Below are 18,938 nucleotides of genomic sequence, written 5' to 3' on the forward strand. Positions count from 1 at the left end.
GCCATGGACCTCACCCAGTATGGCTCCTCTTAGGTTCTTAGATCCATTGTTCTGTTCGAATGCAGAGCATTCACATCAAGGATAAAGTGGATTTTCGCATCCGAAATAAAAGAAACGAACCTCCATACCCTTCATGGTTGTATGTTCTTTGTCTTCAGGGGAGCATCACACAGATAACCAACGTGCGGGTTCGTGAGATCATGTTACGGGGGATTTTCCAACTCCTGAAGCCACACTTTGCCTCCATGCCAATGCCTGATTTACTGTCCTGGTTCAATGGGCTCCTGGTAATTTATTTCCCATCCATCACAATGGAGGAGCTGGTGGCCCTTCCTACTCTCCCCAACTGCACACAGTTACAACCCATGTAAGTAAAAGTTTGATTAGCGGGGCTTTGTGCTGGGTGCATATAATAACACGCAGGCTGAAGGAGGTGCATTGGCTGCTGTTTTGCTATGGAGACAGCTTTAAGGCCCTAAACAGCCCAAGACCAGGTGAGATGGAGCATGCAATATGGAGCAAGCTTGTTTTCTGCTGCTGCTGCTCCAGAGGGCAGGACCCGAACCAATGCATTCAAATGACAAGAAAGGAGCTTTCAGCTAAACATTAGGGATAACGTTCTGGTGGTGAGAGCTGTTTGAAAGTGGAATGGACTCCCTAGGAAGATGGTGGACTCTCCTTCACTGGAGGTTTGTAAACAGAGGTTGGATTGCCAAAGACTAGATGAGCCTTGAGGTCTCTTCCAACTCAACAGTTTTATAATTCTATGAGCTGAGAGACTGCCCTCCTCTGTAGAGGCTGCCCCCATCATTGTGATCTGCTAGGGAGGGGGACCGAGGATTGTACACATTGGACAGAGGCAGATCTGGCCACAGTATGGAGGAGGGTCTTCTTAGGAGTGGCCTCAACCTATGGAATAAATGTCTTCGTTCAGATTAGCAGGGTGGGGAATCTGTGGACAGCTTTTACCAGGAGTTAAAAAGCACATTTAATCACTCAAGTAATTCCCTGACTATTCCTGGTGCCGATTTTTCAGTCTTTGGCTTGGGTGTGTAAATCAGGGCATGTAAACTATGGGTGGCCAATCTATAGAGGGCCACAATCCCTCAGGAGTAATCTGTTGGGGGGGCTGCATTGGTGGGCAGAACTAGAGACCAAAGTGTTCTGGATTAATGGTGTCCCTGCATTTGGATGCCTTGCAGTGTGAAAGGGCTAGATTCTGCCTTTGACCAGATGTCACTGGAGACGAAGACTGGTGTGGCCCAATGGATCCTCCAGGCCCTTCGAAAAACAGGTGAGCCTTTTGTTTCCTGGCTTTCTAACTCATGTACAGATGGAGGAATCAGTCAGTTTTGGATCTCTTCGCTTCTTTCTTTCTGAATCTTAACATCAGCCCTCCGCTCACAGGTTGTTTCTTTACTTATTAAACTGCTTTCTCATCTCTCCTCCCGAAGGTGGAAATATGATGGGATCATTTGTGTGGATTAGTGTGCAGACAGAATGGAGTCATCGTCACCATCATTTTTATTACTATTATTAATAAATTAATTTGTTAGCCATCCAACACAGGGCTGTCTCTACAATGGTAGTTTTGCCATTGCCCTCCGCTTTCCCCCAGAAAACCCGCTTGTTTCCTCTAAATCAGAGCAAATGTCAATCTAATTCAGCACTAAACCATGGGTTTTCCAGGGAGAAAGTGGTGGGGCAAATGGAAGTGCGGATGACTCCTAAGATAAAGCAATGGGATCAAATTCCTGGGAGAAGTTGGAAGTCTTAATCTGGCTCTGAAAAGAAGTTCAGTGTTGGTGCCAGGTGGGCCTTGTTCAGGACAGCATTTCACAGGCAGTGGTGGGACATTTATGGAACGGTCTTATGAATGAATGAATGCAAAAGTGAAGTTGACTAGAAATTAAATGATCCTTTCATCCCTGGCAAAATCCACTGGTTCTTACTTTACATTGCTGCATAAACAGCAGTGCAGCAACAACCCATCTTTTGGAACTTTGGGTAAATATTTGCAAGCATTTGCTTTTTTCACCTGGTGCTCCTAAATCAGTGCCTACTTACAAAATTGCAGAAACTATTATTATTATTATTATTATTATTATTATTATTATTATTATTATTATTATTATTTCAGACTGCCAGATGACCGGAAACTGGCTCTCCCTCAACTTCCAGAGATTCAAGTCCTTCATTAGCATCACAGATTTGATGTCTCTTGACCCAAGCTTCAATGGGGTAAGATCAGCTGTGGTGCTCTTGCTATTAAGATCAACCAGGGCCTGGTCCATATTTTCCCGCAGCAGCAGAGGAACAATTCATCCTTTGGTCTTAAGCCCTTAGCTCCATGGCAGAGCACCTGCTTTGCATGCAGAGGGTCCCAAGTTCAATCCCTGATGGCATTTCCAGGTAGAGATGGGAGAGACTCTTGCCTGAAACCCTGGAGAGCTGCTGCCAGTCAGTGTAGGCAGCAATGAGCTAGATGGACCAGTGGCCTGACTTCCAGCCTTCGCAATATGGGGATGATAACACTAGCCTACCTCATAGGGCTGTTGTATGAAATGCAATGAAAGAAAGTAAGTGGAAAAACTTGGAGCACTCAAAAGCACTATATAAATGTTAACTGCTATAGTTCATTATTATATTTATATTCCAACTTTCCTCCAAGACATGTAAGGTGTTGCATAAGGGATTATCACATTTCATTCCTTGCAACAACCCCAAGCAGTAGGCTGTTCTTACACCGATGAGTCAGGAACCACTAGTAAGTCATGACCTAATCTAAGGCAGATTGCAACTGGAGCACTACCACCATGCAAATATATGGGGAAAGATTAAGAAATGGGTCCCCAAATGCATGTTTGGGTTAAAGGTGAGTGTTAGGACTGAAACACTGGAAGATTACTAGGCTAGAGCACCCAGTGAGCTCCAGGACTGAGCAAGGATTTGAACCCAGATCTTCTCAGGCTAAGGTAACATGATGCCAACCACTCCTCAGGATGAAAAGCAGATGGACTATTTGAGAGACCACTGTAAACAGTTAAAAATCATTAGCAGGAATACACTTGTAAAGTAACATGAACTCTGGAAATTATGGATACTTAATAGATAGATTACAGTAAAAAAAATGCAGAAATGAAAGTTTGAAATGGAACCCATGGAGGGACGTCCGAAGGTTTGGGGAACCTTTTTACTTTACTATTTTACCGGTAATTAATGGTGATGTCTATTTTGTATCATATATGAAAAACCAAATAAATATAATTATGTATGTATGTATGGATGGATGGATGATGGATGAAGGATGAAGCTATTCATTTCTGTGTGCCTTCTCTCTGTTTCAGACGGCTAACATGGAGGAACTCTCAGCAGTACAACTTGCTCAGCTGACTGTAAATCAAGAGATGCTCTGCTGCATCGATAAAGTGAAGATGGTCTTCACAAGGCTGGCTCAGCTGCCTGGCCTTGATCACCTGGCTGCTTTCTGGGATGCATTCAACATTGCCTATAAAAAGGTACAGAGCTCAGGCACCAGAAATAGCGTTCTGGAATAACAGAAGGCGTGGAGAAAGCAGACGTAGAGAAAAGCTTTCTTCCCTCTTCACACAGCCCATTGTTAAAATGTGGCACTCCTTCCCACAGGAAGCACTGACGGCCACAACTTTGAATGGCCTTAAAACAGGATTTGGCAAATTCATGGAGGAGGAGATGGCTGTTCTACCTCTGCTGTTGGAGGCAGCATGCCTCTAAATAACAATTGCTTGGAACTGCCGGTGGGGAGAGGGCTCTCGCACTCAAGTCCTACTTGCAGACTTCCCAGAAGAGGCATCTGGTTGGCCACTGTGAGAACAGGATGCTGCACCAGATGGGGCCATTGACAACTGTTAGAGCCATATGGCACATAACATTAATCCCCAGAGTACACAAATTTCCATTCAGAAAGTGTCAAGCAGCCTGAACTAGGTTCTTCTCATGATTAGGGTAGGAGGCCTTTAACATATTTGCCTCTTGCTATGGTCCTTTGGTGTGAACCAGCTTCAGATACAGCCTTCAAGTATGAGTTATAGCAGGCATAGGCAAACTCGGCCCTCCAAATGTTTTGGGGACTACAACTCCCATCATCCCTAGCTAACAGGACCAGTGGTAAGGGATGATGGGAGTTGTAGTCCTAAAACATCTGGAAGGCTGAGTTTGCCTATGCCTGAGTTATAGAATCATAGAATTGTAGAGTTGGAAGGGGTCCCAAGGGTCATCCAGTCCAACCCCCTACAACGCAGGAATCGCAGCTAAAGCATCCATGGCAGTTGTTTGAATTAGTATGTCCTTCTTGACTTGATGGATTTCTTGGGAGGGAAGCCATAAGCAATGTCTCTTTGAACCAGTTTGAAACTAATGGTGTCTTGCTGTGTAAACCTTCCCTTGCCATATGACTACTTCAAAGGATGGGCTGTATGGGAGTAGGTGGATGGACGAACGGACAGGGAAATAAGCCATTTCTTAGACTTTAATAATATGTGCCAAAGCTATGTGAATGTCCCTGTCCGTTCACGCCCTCTCCAGTAAGTATAATAATAATTTTTATTAGGCTAACCGAAGATACCCAGAGTCTCAGAAACCGAGACTCAGAGTCAGCCGGTCTTTGTCTCAGGTAAGGTCTTTTGCATCATGGAGCAAACCCCATCTTAGGCAAGCATATGGGATGAGGAATGGCATTTTAATTAATAGCTTCTAGAGCAACTGGTTTGTTTGTTTTTGCAAGGCCCTCTAGCAAATGGAACCCTATTGACCTGGTGGCTGGTATCTTGGTGGCCAAGGGAGTAGTGGTCTGGTTTGATATACTTAACAGGCACCTTTATCTGAAGTAGCTGATAGTGCCCCCATGAGCTACACCAGGGTAGGCCAATGTGATGCCCTCCAGATTTTGCTGGGTCACAACTTCTACCAGCCCAAACTATCATAGGGAATGGTGAGGAATCCTGGGAGTTCCTGGTCACATCTGAGGGGCACCGTGTTGGCTACCCCTGTGCAACAGCTGCGCATGCTTTTGTGAGTGCCACACTGTAGAGGAATTCAAAAACCTCATGCAGATTGGTTTGACTGTAACGGCTTCCTCCAAAGGTCCCCTGGGGATGATCAATGAGCCATTGACCTGATCCTGTTCTTAATAGGGGCCGCACCCCTAGCTTTCACCTTTAACCCCATGTCTCTGCCTTCTCCCCCTCCTCTAGTGCAACTCTCTTGCACATAAACTACCCCACCATCGTCTGCTGTTGCTTAAAGCAGCCATTTCCCTCTGTGTCCCTCCCTACTTTATCTAAACTTCTGCTGTTGTTTTAAACTGCCCCTTGTTGATATTCCCTCTCTTCTCATTCCTCCGCTTTGACCAGTGCTGTTGTGCAACCTGCCTTCACTTTGGCTCCCCTACCCCACCTAGAATTCATGCAAATTGTGATGTGGCACTGCAAATCCTCTAATTCGAGCTGCATGATGACAACCTTACATCTCTCTTTATATAGGGAGATCTCCAGGAAGGATGAGGGAAAAAATCCTGAGTGCTATTGGAATTCAGTGTAGACAAAACTGAGCCAGGTGGAACAGTGGTCTGGCTTGATAAAAGGCAGCTTCATAGGTTCACTTAAGGGAAGGGGTGGAGCATGATAAAAAGTACCCACCTTGCATGCGAAAGATTGACTTCAAAGGCATGCTGGAAGAGGAAGGTCTTCAGTAGGTGCCGAAAAGACAACAGGGAGGTGCCTGTCTGGTATTCAAGGAAGGACCCCCCAAAATTTAAAGCAGTAACAAGACCTTCCCTGATCTTCGGCCCTCTTCTCTCGAAGTCTTCCTGCCAAAGTTTGTAATCATCTTTCACCCCCATTTTAGCCCAGTTCCGCCAGCGTGCTCAATATCTCAATGGACGTGAAAAAGGCCATGCTCTCCTTGACGATGGAGCGCTTGAGCGTGGCGTTTTCAACCTTCACCAATGCTGATTTTCGGGTCTGGTTTGAGGATAGACTGGCGGTCGTCCTGTCCAGTGTGAATGCAGAGTTTCTTGGGCAAATCCCCAAAAGTATATCCTGCGAGGCTTACAAGTCTGTGTGAGTGTTGACCTTTTTCTTTATTTGGGGGGAAGGTCCCCTCCGAACTTCCTTATTTATCCATATTTTATACCGCTTACTATAATAAAACACCTCTGAGGGATTTACATAAAATCTGGACAGAGGCAGCCTAACTTCTGTCATCTATGCTCTGGTAATCTCTAGGTTAGATTACTGCAACGTGTTAAACGTAGGTCTGCCTCTGGAGATGGTTCAGAAACTTCAGCTGGTGCAGAATTCAGCGGCGAGCTTGTTACTGGGCAAGACAGTTTGAGCATATAACACGGATCCTGGTGTGACTGCACTGGCTTTCCAAGTACTTTTTGGGCCCAATTCAAAGTGCTGGTTTTCATCTATAAAGCCTTAAACAACTCAGGACTGCAGTACCTCAAGGACTGCTTTGCCCCATATGAACCAACCTGGACCCTTTGAATCATCATCTGAAGCCCTTCTTCATGTGCCTCCTCCACCAGAGGTCTGGAGGGTGGCAACACGAGAACCAACCTTTTCTGCAGTGGCTGCTTGCTTCTGGAATGTTCTTTCCAGGGAGGCTCACCTGGCACCTCTGTTACATATCTTGAGGCAGAAACATTCCTCTTCTCCCAGGCCTTTGGCTAATTAAACAACCTATGCCCTTTTAAAATGTCTTTGTGGGGGGTATTGTTTTTGTTTGTTATTATGATATGTATTTATGTGTTGTTATATTGTTAACTTCCCTGAGATATTTGGATGAAGGGCAGAATAGAAATTTAAACACCAACAACAACACAGCAACAGTCAATCAGATTTCCTAAAAAACCAGATTAAAATTTAGGGTTGTGTCCAGCTCAGGCCTACTCAAAGTATACTCACTGAAATTAATGCACGTTACTAACTTAGCAGCTAGGGTGGGGAATTTGGCTGCAAAGCCAATCCCTGCAGAAGGGTTTCCAGTCACATTTGGTCCCACCAGGGTTGGGGCGATGGAGATTTAGCTTGTCCCTGGACTAGCCAATGGAGAACTCCCAACATGCTCATCACTCTTCCCAGAATTAACTGGGGCAATGAAACTGGTTTAAAAGTGTATAGTTTACAGATATTCTAATGGTGCCTTTTCTTTCTGTTCCCAGGATTGCTGGGATCAACAGAGGCTTCTCTGAAATTCCACGGGAAAGGAAGAAGGATTGTGTCAACTACATTGCTTCTTTCCTAACCCAGAAGTCTCAGACCACTGGTAAAGAACTGGGTTTTAGGGCAGGTCTGTCAGGAGGAAAATAGGAGGAGAGAACAAACAGTGGCTCTCAAACTTTTTTTATCTGGGCCACACTTTCCAAATAAAAATTTGCTCGCGCCACACCAAAATTTGTTATTGGTAAGACTAAACCACAGAGCCTTGGGCTTGCTGATCAGAAGGTCGGAAGTTTGAATCCCCGCGACGGGGTGAGCTCCAGTTGTTCGGTCCCTGCTCCTGCCAACTTAGCAGTTTGAAAGCATGTCAAAGTGCAAGTAGATAAATAGGTACTGCTTCGGTGGGAAGGTAAATGGCGTTTCCGTGCGCTGCTCTGGTTTGCCAGAAGCGGCTTATTCATGCTGGCCACATGACCTGGAAGCTGTCTGTGGACAAATGCCGGCTCCCTTGGCCTATAGAGCAAGATGAGTGCCACAACCCCAGAGTCGTCCGCGACTGCACCTAATGGTCAGGAGTACCTTTACCTTTACCTTACACTGGAAAACAAAAAGAAACAACTCCTGGTATTTATAACCTAGATTTATAACCTAGAACACAACTACTTTATAACATGATCATAGGACATCCAGAAAGTATAAAACAATGCCGCCACATAAGAACATGAATCATTCCCAAAGTATAATTTTAAACGAGCCTGTTACATGTGTACCTGAAGTATGTCTACAAACTAAGTAAGAGGTGTGAGCTTCCTTTTGCCAGGTAATTTATATTAGAGCTAATCTGAGACAAACAAACTCCCTAGTCTCATCTCCTCGTCAACACAAAGAAGCCTTTTTCTCTTCTGATCTTTCGTATTTGTCAGAGTTGAAAATCCCTGTTCACAACATGGGGAACTGTAGAATAGCCCATGTTTGCACAGTGGTTCTGGATGACAGCTAAGATTGTCCTCAGTATCACTAGCTGCTGTTGCTCTCATTTTGAAAGGATATCTATCCATATTCTGCTGTGCTACACTACACTACACTACACTACACTACACTACACTACACTACACTACACTGAAATGTTTAAATGTTTCCTGGATTGACTTTGAATCTTCATGCTGCTCTTCCGATCCTCTCGTGCCACACCAGTGTGGTGCGCCACACTTTTAGAGAACCGCTGAGCTAAAACAAAGGGATTATTTGGAATGCACAGGCCTTAGCTTTTCATTTATTCATTTCTATACTGCAAATGCCTGTGAAAATAGATTTACGCAGCATATAAAATCTAAACTTAAAAATAATAATAATTCAATTAAAGTCAAATACATAAAATGTTCAGACTAACTTGCCAGAATTTAGTCATGGAACCTATTTTTGATGCCAGTTATGTGGGCCTCTTCCATGGGGTCACGAAGAGTCGGACATGACTGAACGACTGAACAACAACAATGTGGGCCTTTTGAATACCAAGTGTTTTGTATGTTGGAGGGGGGAAATTGCTGCTCTCTCTCCATCAGTGAAATGTTTTGGGCCGGCCCTGACATTCTCTCACTGGGCAGATGAGTCATGACTTTTGCTTTCATCTCTTCCTTCCAGGTCCTGCCTGCTTTGGCGAAACCACACCCAGAAATTGGCTACTCACCTACTTTGGGCAATTCTATACAGAAGTATCATATGTTCAGCTGGTATCATACTATCGCCAAACTTTTGATGCTGTAAGTTGGTGCTTGCAATCCAGTGGGCACATCTGAAATTTTTGAGAAAGCGATGTGGGCGCTAGTCACAAAATGGCTGCCAAGTGGCATTGTGTGATGGGTGCAACATCTAAAATCTGAAAATGCTTCCCCCTCTTTTGGTGGAGTTGGGGGAATGCACCTTGTCAACCGGAGCTGTGCTAGCATCCACAGAAAGATGCGCTTTGAACCTCTCTACTTTTGGGAACAGATAGGAGTGAGGATGTCCAATCCTGGCATTCAGCGGCATGGGAGCATGTTCAAGGGGTGTATTCACTGTGGGAGAGGCTGAGCCAGTGCAAGCAGGACATGAGCAGGAAGAACAAACGGTCCCTTCTGACATTCTTATTTACAGTACGCAGTATTGGATCTTTTAACTCCGAGCCAGATTGGGGACATGATTGTACATTCAGACACCCTGACCAGCATGGATTCGGCATTGCGCCTTGTCAACTTCTTCCAAGAAAGCAGCGTTGACTTTGTCCAGATGACTCTGAAGCAATTCACTAGGGCTGCAATTCAGGTATTTATTTCCCTTGAAACTCTTGTAGAATAATTGGAAGGGGTCCCAAGGGTCACCGAGTCCAACCCCCTGCAACACAGGAATCACAGCTGAAGTTATTGTGATTATTGTTAAATCTCTATCCCACTATTCCTTCCAAAGATTTGCGAGCAGGTGAGTGAGGTGTAAAGGGAGGGGGGTGGTGAGGGGTGGCGGCCGGGCAAACAGGTAGCCAGGGTTGGCAAGGGGAGTGAGCAGGAGCGAGATAGCCCCTAGTACTATAAAATTGCCAAGTGATGCTGTTGCCTTGGGTTCTGACTGTTAACTCTAGCAAAACAATCAACTTTTAAAAACACATGGGAACATAGTTAAACAGTTAAGTTCTAAATAGGTATCTTGCCCACAATTAGGGACATTGGAAAAGTATATATAGTGGCACCTTGGTTCTCAGAAGCCTTGGTACTCAAACAACTTGTAACCCAAACACTACAAACCCGGAAGTAAGTGTTCCGGTTTGCAAACTTTTTTCGGAAGCCAAACGTGCTCCGTTTTGAGTGCCACACTTCCGTTTTGAGTGTTACGCTGAGATCTTTCTGTTTTTGCTATTTATTTTGCGTTTTTGTGGCTCTTTCTTTTGTTTTTGCGACCCAGTTCAGCTACTGATTGATTGTGTGACTGCAGTACATTGTTTATTCCTTTCATTTTATGTATCAGTGGTCTCGTTAGATAGTAAAATTCATGTTAAATTGCTGATTTAGGGGCTGTTTTTAAAAGTCTGGAGCGGATTAATCAGTCTTCCATGACTTTCTATGGGAAAGCGTGCCTTGGTTTTGGAACGCCTTTGGTCTTGGAACGGACTTCCAGAACGGTTCAGGTTTGAGAACCAAGGTACCACTGTATAGAGGATTCTAAGCTTTTCATTTAGAAACTGATTCCCTGGAGGTGTCTTTGTTTAATCCTTCTGCAGCACAAGATGACAGTCCTCCCAAACACCGAAGTTGCGCAGTTGCTCTTGACAAATTACCTGACCCTCGCGTCTCCTCAAATGGAAACCTACACAGCAGCAGACTGGAATGCCACTTTTCAGGGGGAGCTGCGCTTCCTCTGCTCTGTGGTCAATGCAACAACCCTTGCTTACTTCGTCCCCCAAAACTACAACTCCTTTACCGCCATGTAAGTCTCGACATGGGTCCACTGGGCGGTAGGGGATGAGGGAGGGATTTTGTTTGGTCCATTTCTCGCTGTGGGCTGGGCCATTTCCAATGCTAATAGAATCTCATAGAATAATCGTATAGAACAGGCCTGTCCAGCTCCCAAGAGACTGATCTACTCCCAGTATAAAAACAAACAAACTGGCAGTGATCTACCTGTTGACATTGAGGATTGACCAGAGCTGTTGAGCTTCTTTTGGGGAGAACAGAGTTGTTGAGCTTTTTCTGGGGAGGAAAGAGTTGCCGAGTTTTTTTTTTAGGAAGGATTGATCAGAACTGTTGAGCTTCAGTTACGGGGGAATGACATACGTCGCTCACCTCAAACTATGCTGATTACTCTGGTCACATGATGCAACGGAGGGACAGAGTGAGGGGCGCGGGGCACAGAGACTTTCATCCTGCTCTTTTTTCCATCACGCGATCGACCACAATCGCCAGGGGATCTACCTGTTGATCGTGGTTGACCGGTTGTACATGTCTGTTATAGAATATAATGGAACTCTAGAGCTGGAAGGGACCCCGAGAGTCCTGCCCACAGCTGTCCCGGGTTATCATTTAATATTTATATGATTCCTGTTTATAAAGGCCAATAAAAAGTTATTTAAATAAAAATAAATTTAAAAAGGAAGGAAAGGAAGGTGTTGCAGATGTGCCAGTGGGGATAGCTGTTTAAACCATGGTTTAATGTGATGAGCACAAAGTGGAACGTAGCTTGGCAAGCGATAGGTTTGTGCACTCAGCCCTCCTCTTCCCCACATGGCTAAGAGGAGGTGCTTGGAAATTTTTATTTGCAGTTTTGTTTAGTACAGCTTGTTTCATTCGAACTGATTAACTGGTTAATAGCGATGGTTTATTTGAATCAAGTTAACTTGAAGCCATGGTTGATGAAGTTCCCATTGACTCCAGCGGGAACTTTTTCCCTAATTCAAATAGCAGATGCAACCTGCAGATCAGAACCATAGCAGGAATTTTGTCACATTAGATAGCTCCTATCTCCTAGACTTGTGCACAGATTGGAACACGACTCCCAGTGAAAAAGATGCACTTCTCTGGATTTTGCAACGTGGGCAATATTGTGCAGAAGTGTGCATGGAAAAGCATGTGTTTTATGTGAATGATATGTACAAAATGCACATTTTACTGGTGAATGCTTTCAAAAGCATTGAAAAGTGTGTATATTATGAAAATGGCACCCATAAAATGCATACAAAATGCATTTAATATGAAATGGGAAGAAATGGCCTATAAGGGGACAGAAGAGGATGGCATCACACAGAAGGGGGATGGAATGAGATGGAACAGCTGGTCATACTCTTGAGGCATATGCCATGTGCAAGCGGGTAAGTGTGCCCCAGAATCCTTTGCAACATTCTACAGGATGGCAAGCTCTTAGCAGTTGTATATGTGTGTCTGTGTATCGTTTCATCGTCTTTGCTATTTGTGTCACGACAGTGTTGCTGGGCTTAGTGGAGCACATTCCCAAATGGCAGAACCCTTCAGGAAAGCTGTCGTACTCTGGATCATCCAGAACCTCAAAGATCTAAAAGGTAACATGACCAAAGAAGCCATGGGGAACATGTAGAGCAATCCCAGAGCCCCAGATACTTAAAATGTCCCCTGACAAATATCAGTGGCTCCTAGTATAATGAAAGGCTCAAATATTTCCTGTGTCCTCTTATTTCCCATTCAGAAAAGCCCAATGAACCATTTGCTGAGTGGATCAAGTTTGCCTGGGGCTCGTTCTTCAAAGACGCCACCTTGGAAGACGTGGAATCCACCAAGGAAGACTTCGATCCTGTAGGTTTGCTTTCTTGATGACCAGCAAATTATGAAAAATGAAGTTGTTGCCAAGAAGGCAAGACTCAGGGGCGTGTGGCTTGTGGGTGCAGAGCAGAAAACTGAGCATTCAGACAGCGACCCCAGGGGCAAGGTTTCATGGAAGGGGCAGCCCCCTACTTGTAACAAAGCAATAAAACAGCTGTTCTTTGCAAGGAAGGGGGGAATGTGCTGGTGCATAAAAATTAATACTATGCTGCATAATATTAATGATGAAGGTGACGATTCTTCTTTTCTTGTATATGCTCTTTATTGTATATGCTGCTAATCTGAGAGGTTTACAGAATATAAAACAAATTTGTACCCCAAATTGTGTCCCAGTAGCCTGAGCTGTTCCCCCCACCAAAAGATATTACAAAACTAATATTAATTAAATGAATATAAATTAACCCCTTCCCTTTTCGACCAGTATTTTAGGATTCAGATTATATTTCCCTTAAGCAAAATAAATTATACAAACAGGATTAAAAATCTTAAATTTATGTTTGATCTATTTTTTCCTTTGCAGCACTCATTGTTTTTATAGCCTTTAACTAAAGCAAAAAACCCCAAAAACCTCTATTAATTAGTCCCACATTTAGTTTTTCTTAATTCATCTAACCCTTCTTCAATTGATACTATTTTCCATTGAAAATAATGAACTATTTCATATGTCAAGTTATCTGTATGGAAAGCTAATAGATATTTTACATCAGATTTTATGCCCATCTCACTCAGTATTGTCTACTCTGATTGGCAGCAGCTCTCCAGGGTCTCAGATTGATGTCTTTCCTACCATTTCCCACTGAGTTTTTTTTAATGGGGGATGCTGAGGATTGAACCTGGGACCTTCTGCATTCAAAGAGCTAAAGTACTCCCACTAATCATCAGGGTTGCACAAAAATGGGCCGTCCCTTATTGGTATATCAATAAATTGTATGTTATCCCTATCTATTTTTTTAATTGAGTGAAAAACTATGATTGAGTAGCGTCTATGTTTTCTAGTTTGCCGTCTTGAACACCCTGAGCACTGAACAGCTGGTAGACGTCATCACGACCTCGGACGCTCTGGTCAATGTGACAACCCTGAGACAGGTTCTGTTGAGCCTAGAGACTGGCCGCTCTGAAATCCCACTTGCAAAGATGGATGTGTTCTTGACAAGGCTCAATTTCATCCTTGAACAGGTAAGTTCCAAAGAAACAATAAACTTCCTGCCCCTCCAGCGCAAAGCAAACATCCAGGAAGCTTCAGTGGAAACAAGAAGAGTTTTGATCAGATCAGCAACATTTCTTGTGGGTGGTGGTGGTAATATTTTTGCTCTGCAGATGCCCCCTCCCATCTGGTGTGTAGATTTGGAGTGGCCTAAATCATCATTTTCCTTCAGAACCTTTCCTCCCCTTTTCGCAGAAGAACATCCCGGGTATCAGAAATGCCGAGGTGAGGTTGGAACTGCTCAGCACCATTTTCAGAAACCTGGCCCGCTATTTCCGTAAATTCACTGCTTTGGACTACCAGAACTGGTTCACCAAGAAGCTGAAACTCCTTTTGCCCAGCATCAATGTGAACCTGCTCCAGCTGATTCCTCTTGATGTCAGCTTTGCCTCCTATCGCGCCATGTAGGTGTCCTCTTTCATTCTTCGTCCCTTCAATTACAAGTGGCCCCTTTTGATCAATCAGCTTCAGATTTCATTGGTCAGTCCGCTTCTCACAGAATGTTAGAATTGGAGTAGAGTTGAATGGTAGAAACTGGATGTTGGACGATTCAGGACAGACTAAAGAAAACATTTCTTCACACAGTGCATATGTAAACTATGGAATTCACTCCTGCAAGCAGGCGCAGATTAAGGTGGTTGCCAGAACACGACCGCCCACCCCCCATTCTTCCCCAAAAGGAATGCATTAAATAAGGTGCCAGAAAATACATCACAAAGTCTAACAAATCTATTATTGCATAAGACAAAAATAATAATACTCTGAACGACATGCAATTTCACAACTGTCAGGAAAGCACAAACAAAAAAAAACATTTCACCAGTCTTAATAAACACACAAAAGCATGTGCATTTTCATATTTAAAACTCACTTCCCATTGTTTTTGCTCACTTCCTAATGGGTCAGCCACCAACTCTTGGCCTAACCTACTTCATATGACTGTTGAGAAGATACAGTGCCTTCTGTTGCCAGTTACTTATTTATGGCAGAAAGCTTTATCTCTTTAAACTGCAGGTGTCTGGTATTTACTTCTTTTCATATCTGTCCTGTTCATTTGCAGATTTGGAGGTTTCGATCAGGTCTTCCCAGAGTTACCCGAGGAGGCATCCATCCAGATCTACAATTTGATGAAGAGAATAATGCAATTCCAAATCAATGCCTCAGGTACCTGCTTCATAGAATTTAGGGGTGGCGGTGCCTGCTGTTTCATGGCTGGCTTGGGATGGGGTGAAAGGTAAATTGTCCATGCATGTTGAAGGTGTTGATCTGGCAGATAAGTGGTCTGCTAAGTGTGGTGAAGACTATCTGTATAAATGAATGTGTTTTTTGTTTTGCAAATTTCTGGTTTTAGGGACAGCATTCCCTGGTGCTTACAGCAACAGCCAGAGCTTCCTGCAACTCCTCTTTTACAGATTTGTGCGTTTTGCGCCTTACGCTGACTTAGCCACCTTATATACGGATTTTAACGGGGTAGGTGAATATTCAGAATGAATTTACATATTCCCAGAAATGAATTGCTGCTTGGTGGTTAAATCAGATAGATAGGCTGTGTTCTAAAAACTCCCATTTTCCTTCATTCTTAAAAAATGGTGTTTGTTTTTTTTATAAAAAAAATGGTTTATTGGTTTCACTTGACTTTCTTGTAGTTCATGACAATAGTGTTCATGGCACTAAGCTAGAATTCGGTTTCTTTATAAAAATGACGACTGAAGAATATACCTGTCCTTGCTCAACCAACGCTAAATTTCTTGGATGTCTGCTGAATCTGTTTCTCCATGAATTTTCTCCCTGCCAGTTTGAAGCCCTCTCTGCCCTGACTCCAAAGCAAATGGGTGCGATGATGGTTTTTACCAACGCATTCAGAAATGAGCGCCTTGCTGTCCAGATCTTGGCGGAATTAGAGAAGCGCCCCCCTGAGGAAATGAGGGACTTCACGGCTGAGTTCAATGCTGTGGTAAACCAGGTAATTGTGCTGTGCTTTCACCTGGACTGGAAAGTATCATTTTCTAAGTTACGTCAAATTTTTTTCTCTCCCCTCCCTCCATCGTTTTGCACAGTCAACACTGAACAATTACACTTTCCATAAAATTCATTCTCCCTGCACTCTTGGAACTTGAGGAAGGTTGTAGCTTTGTGGTAGAATATGTGTGAAATGAGTTGTGGGGCCCTTCCCTAGCTGGGAACTGAAAAGACTGTGGGAGTATTGTGACAAAATTTGGGGCTGTATACCAGCATACAGTTCTTTGCTGCCGTTTTCATGGGGGGAAACATAGTGGAATAGCAGCGGAAAAGCCATACTGTTCCATAACACAACAGTCACTGCAGTGTGGAAGGAATGTTAGAAAGCAGGACAGAAGTAGTGACTGTGTAATCAAGAAAACTAGCACAATTTCCCCCATGTTTGAATGCACTCTCAACATAGACAAGATGGCCTAATGGTCTGACTCAGTCTCTCTCTCTCTCTCTCTCTCTCTCTCTTTCAGTTTTACATTGTACAATAAAATTCAAACAACAGTCATAATCATCAACATTTAGGATTCCTTGAATCCTTAGGCTCCCCCCCCCCATGGTTTCCATTGTCAAACTTCATCTACTGCATCATATAATTTCTCCATATTTCTTAACTCAATCCATTTTTACCTTAGTTTTTAGTACATTACAAGTGTTGCTAAAATCCTGCCAAAGTTTTTAGTTGTTTACAGTGTTCTCTTAGGTAATTTATAAATTTTCCCCATTCCTTATTAAATTTTCCTTCTTCCTGGTTTCTGATCTTCCCGGTCATTTTCGCCGTTTCAGCATAGTCCATCATCTTTATCAACCATTCGTCTCTGGTCAGGACTTTATTTTCTTTCCATCTCTGACTTAGTCTCAGACTGCTTCCTGTGTTCCTCTGAGCAGAGCACACAGGAGGGGTCCTGCTAGATAAGTCTCCCCCAAGCTTGTGCCCTTCAAAGGTTTTGGATGATGAATTTCCCCAGTCTTGACCATCACTGGAGGGACTGGTTTGGGGGAGATCATACTATGTTTAGATTCACCATGTTGTATTTATACATGAGCTAGTTTTACAGGGGAACAGCCTCATAAATTGTTCCATTGCAAACTCCCATTTAAAAGCTATAATCTCCTCACATCTAGATTTGGATTTTGCTGGACAAACCACCAACCGCTAATCTCGCATGTGCCTAGAATGCTACCTGTCCATTTCCCTTGCAGAGGCAGCTGCTCATCCTCCCAGACCTCCGGATCCGTAACTTGATCTTTGAGATGGTCTTCAAGACGCTCAAGTTCAGCACCTTTTCTGCAGAGCAATACTCATTCTGGTTTGGCACTCAGCTCCAGTTCCTCCTGCCAGCTCTCAAACCAAAGGACCTGCTGCTGATTCCCCTTGATATTGACTGCCAGTCTCACCAAAATTTGTAAGTCTGAGGAAACATTTATGTCTTTTTAGCCTTATCAGGGTAGGGATAGTGGAGAAATCTGATTCAGTTCTCATTTAAAGGCAAGCCTACCAAATTTTCACTTTGCAAAGCACAGCTGTCTTTTGAAATTTACACTTCTCTGAATTTTGTAGTGCCATTCTCTAGCTAGGTAACGTGTACAAAGAATGCCTATACCAGGGTAAAGTGTGCATTTCAGAATGCATGTATTAGTGAAGACAGATGCAAAAATTCTTTTTATTTGAAATAATTGTTTTGCAAAAAAATGTGTCTATTGGGCAAAACAGCATGCAGAAAATGTACCAGTATGTTGGAGAAATTTGCACTAAAATGCAGGTGAATTTTCACAAGGGCCTCTTTAAAAAAGAAAAAAAAGAAATTGCAAACTGATGTGGCAATGTATAGAACGGAATTTAAGAATTGGAAAAATGAGAAATGAAGAGTCATCAATCCCTACATCCAGATGGTGCTTGATAACTTGGTCCACCTTTATGTTCCATCCTGTTTGTCTTTCCTTCCTTCATACACCTCTGACCTGGTAATGTCTCTCTTTCTAAACGGGCATGAACTGTGCTGGAGTTTTGGGACCCCATTTGATACAAGCCCTTCACTATCTTTGTCTTCCTCAGGGTGAAAGCGATGGACAAGGTATTCGATCGTTTCACGGAGGGGCAGAAGAAGGCCATTCATGGAAGGATATTCAGCTACCTGGAATCTTATCAGGCAGATCAAGGTATCAGAAGATGGGCTCTTTGTTTTTGGAACTTAAGAACATGACCCCAACCAAGTGGCCTACTGGATTAGACCTGTGGTTCCCAAATTTTTGGGGGCCACCGCCTCCTTGGTTTCCTTATCTCATCCCCAGTGCCTTCTACTCTACCCTATAAAAGGCATTATTCAGAATAGTTTTTTGCATGACCCACTTAGGAAGATAATAACACAATGAAATTCAAAACACTAACAATTAATTGCACACTTGTTTGAAATCCAATGAAAACTATTTAATTTAAGTCATTCAACAAAACGGATGAACTTGTGAACTCAGCTTTTCAAAGTCTGATACCCATTTACATCTCCAGCGCCACCTGCTGTCCCCTTGCCTCTTAGCACCCCACTAGGTAACCCCACCACCCCACAAGGAGCAGTACCACCCACTTTGTTAAACGCTGGATTAAACCAAAGGCTCATCTTGCTCTATGGAATTCAATAAAATACAAGAAATAAGAAATAAGAAGAAACAATAAAAATATAATTAAAAACTTTACCGCATCAAGCACAGTGCTTTACAACAGATACTACAGGCAGAGAAATAAAGAAGCAATCCATGGGAGAAAACATTGGGAGCCACTGTTCTAGCCCAAGGACTAAAATTATTTGCAGGATGCTGCCTGCCTCCCCCAAACTGCATGCAGCTTCACTCAGAAGGTCCTTATTCTTCTGCTTTTCTAGGAGAATTCAGGTTTGCTTGCCCAGTGATCAAAACTCTTTCCTCTCTTCTAGGGGCCACATGCTCTCCCAACACCAACAGCAGCCAATGGATCCTCAGCAACTATGGCCAATTCAGTGCTTTTGCCAGCATCGCGGAGTTTTCGGCAGTTAATGTGAACTTCAATGGGGTAAGGGAACCTGCTTTGCCAGCAGGGGTTGTGCTGGGGGAAGAGGCAGATTGTATGCCCTTGAAGTGGGGCCGAATTGGAGGGACCAGTCCTTGGAGAGGGGCGCAACTTGCCCATAGCATGATGTCTAGGTTCTACCTCCACTGTCCAAGGTAGCATGT

General features: G+C 43.6%; 1 protein-coding gene and 1 long non-coding RNA gene across 2 annotated transcripts; both read left to right on the plus strand.

Moving 5' to 3' along the window:
• Window positions 1-1,244: 1,244 nt before the first annotated feature.
• LOC117056395 lies at window positions 1,245-3,513 on the plus strand. Its single transcript, XR_004427729.1, has 3 exons — window positions 1,245-1,294; window positions 2,141-2,241; window positions 3,348-3,513. It is a non-coding gene; the product is annotated as an uncharacterized LOC117056395 (long non-coding RNA).
• A 2,389-nt stretch (window positions 3,514-5,902) lies between these two features.
• On the plus strand, window positions 5,903-14,132 carry LOC117056987. Its single transcript, XM_033167700.1, has 9 exons — window positions 5,903-6,098; window positions 7,208-7,311; window positions 8,847-8,965; window positions 9,339-9,506; window positions 10,453-10,658; window positions 12,149-12,243; window positions 12,387-12,493; window positions 13,517-13,696; window positions 13,920-14,132. Exons 1-9 carry the CDS (start codon window positions 5,914-5,916, stop codon window positions 14,130-14,132), a joined length of 1,377 nt encoding a protein of 458 aa, XP_033023591.1. The 5' UTR covers window positions 5,903-5,913.
• Window positions 14,133-18,938: the final 4,806 nt, after the last annotated feature.

The sequence above is a fragment of the Lacerta agilis genome, chromosome 13 (assembly GCF_009819535.1).
Source record: "Lacerta agilis isolate rLacAgi1 chromosome 13, rLacAgi1.pri, whole genome shotgun sequence".
Lineage (NCBI taxonomy): Eukaryota > Metazoa > Chordata > Lepidosauria > Squamata > Lacertidae > Lacerta > Lacerta agilis.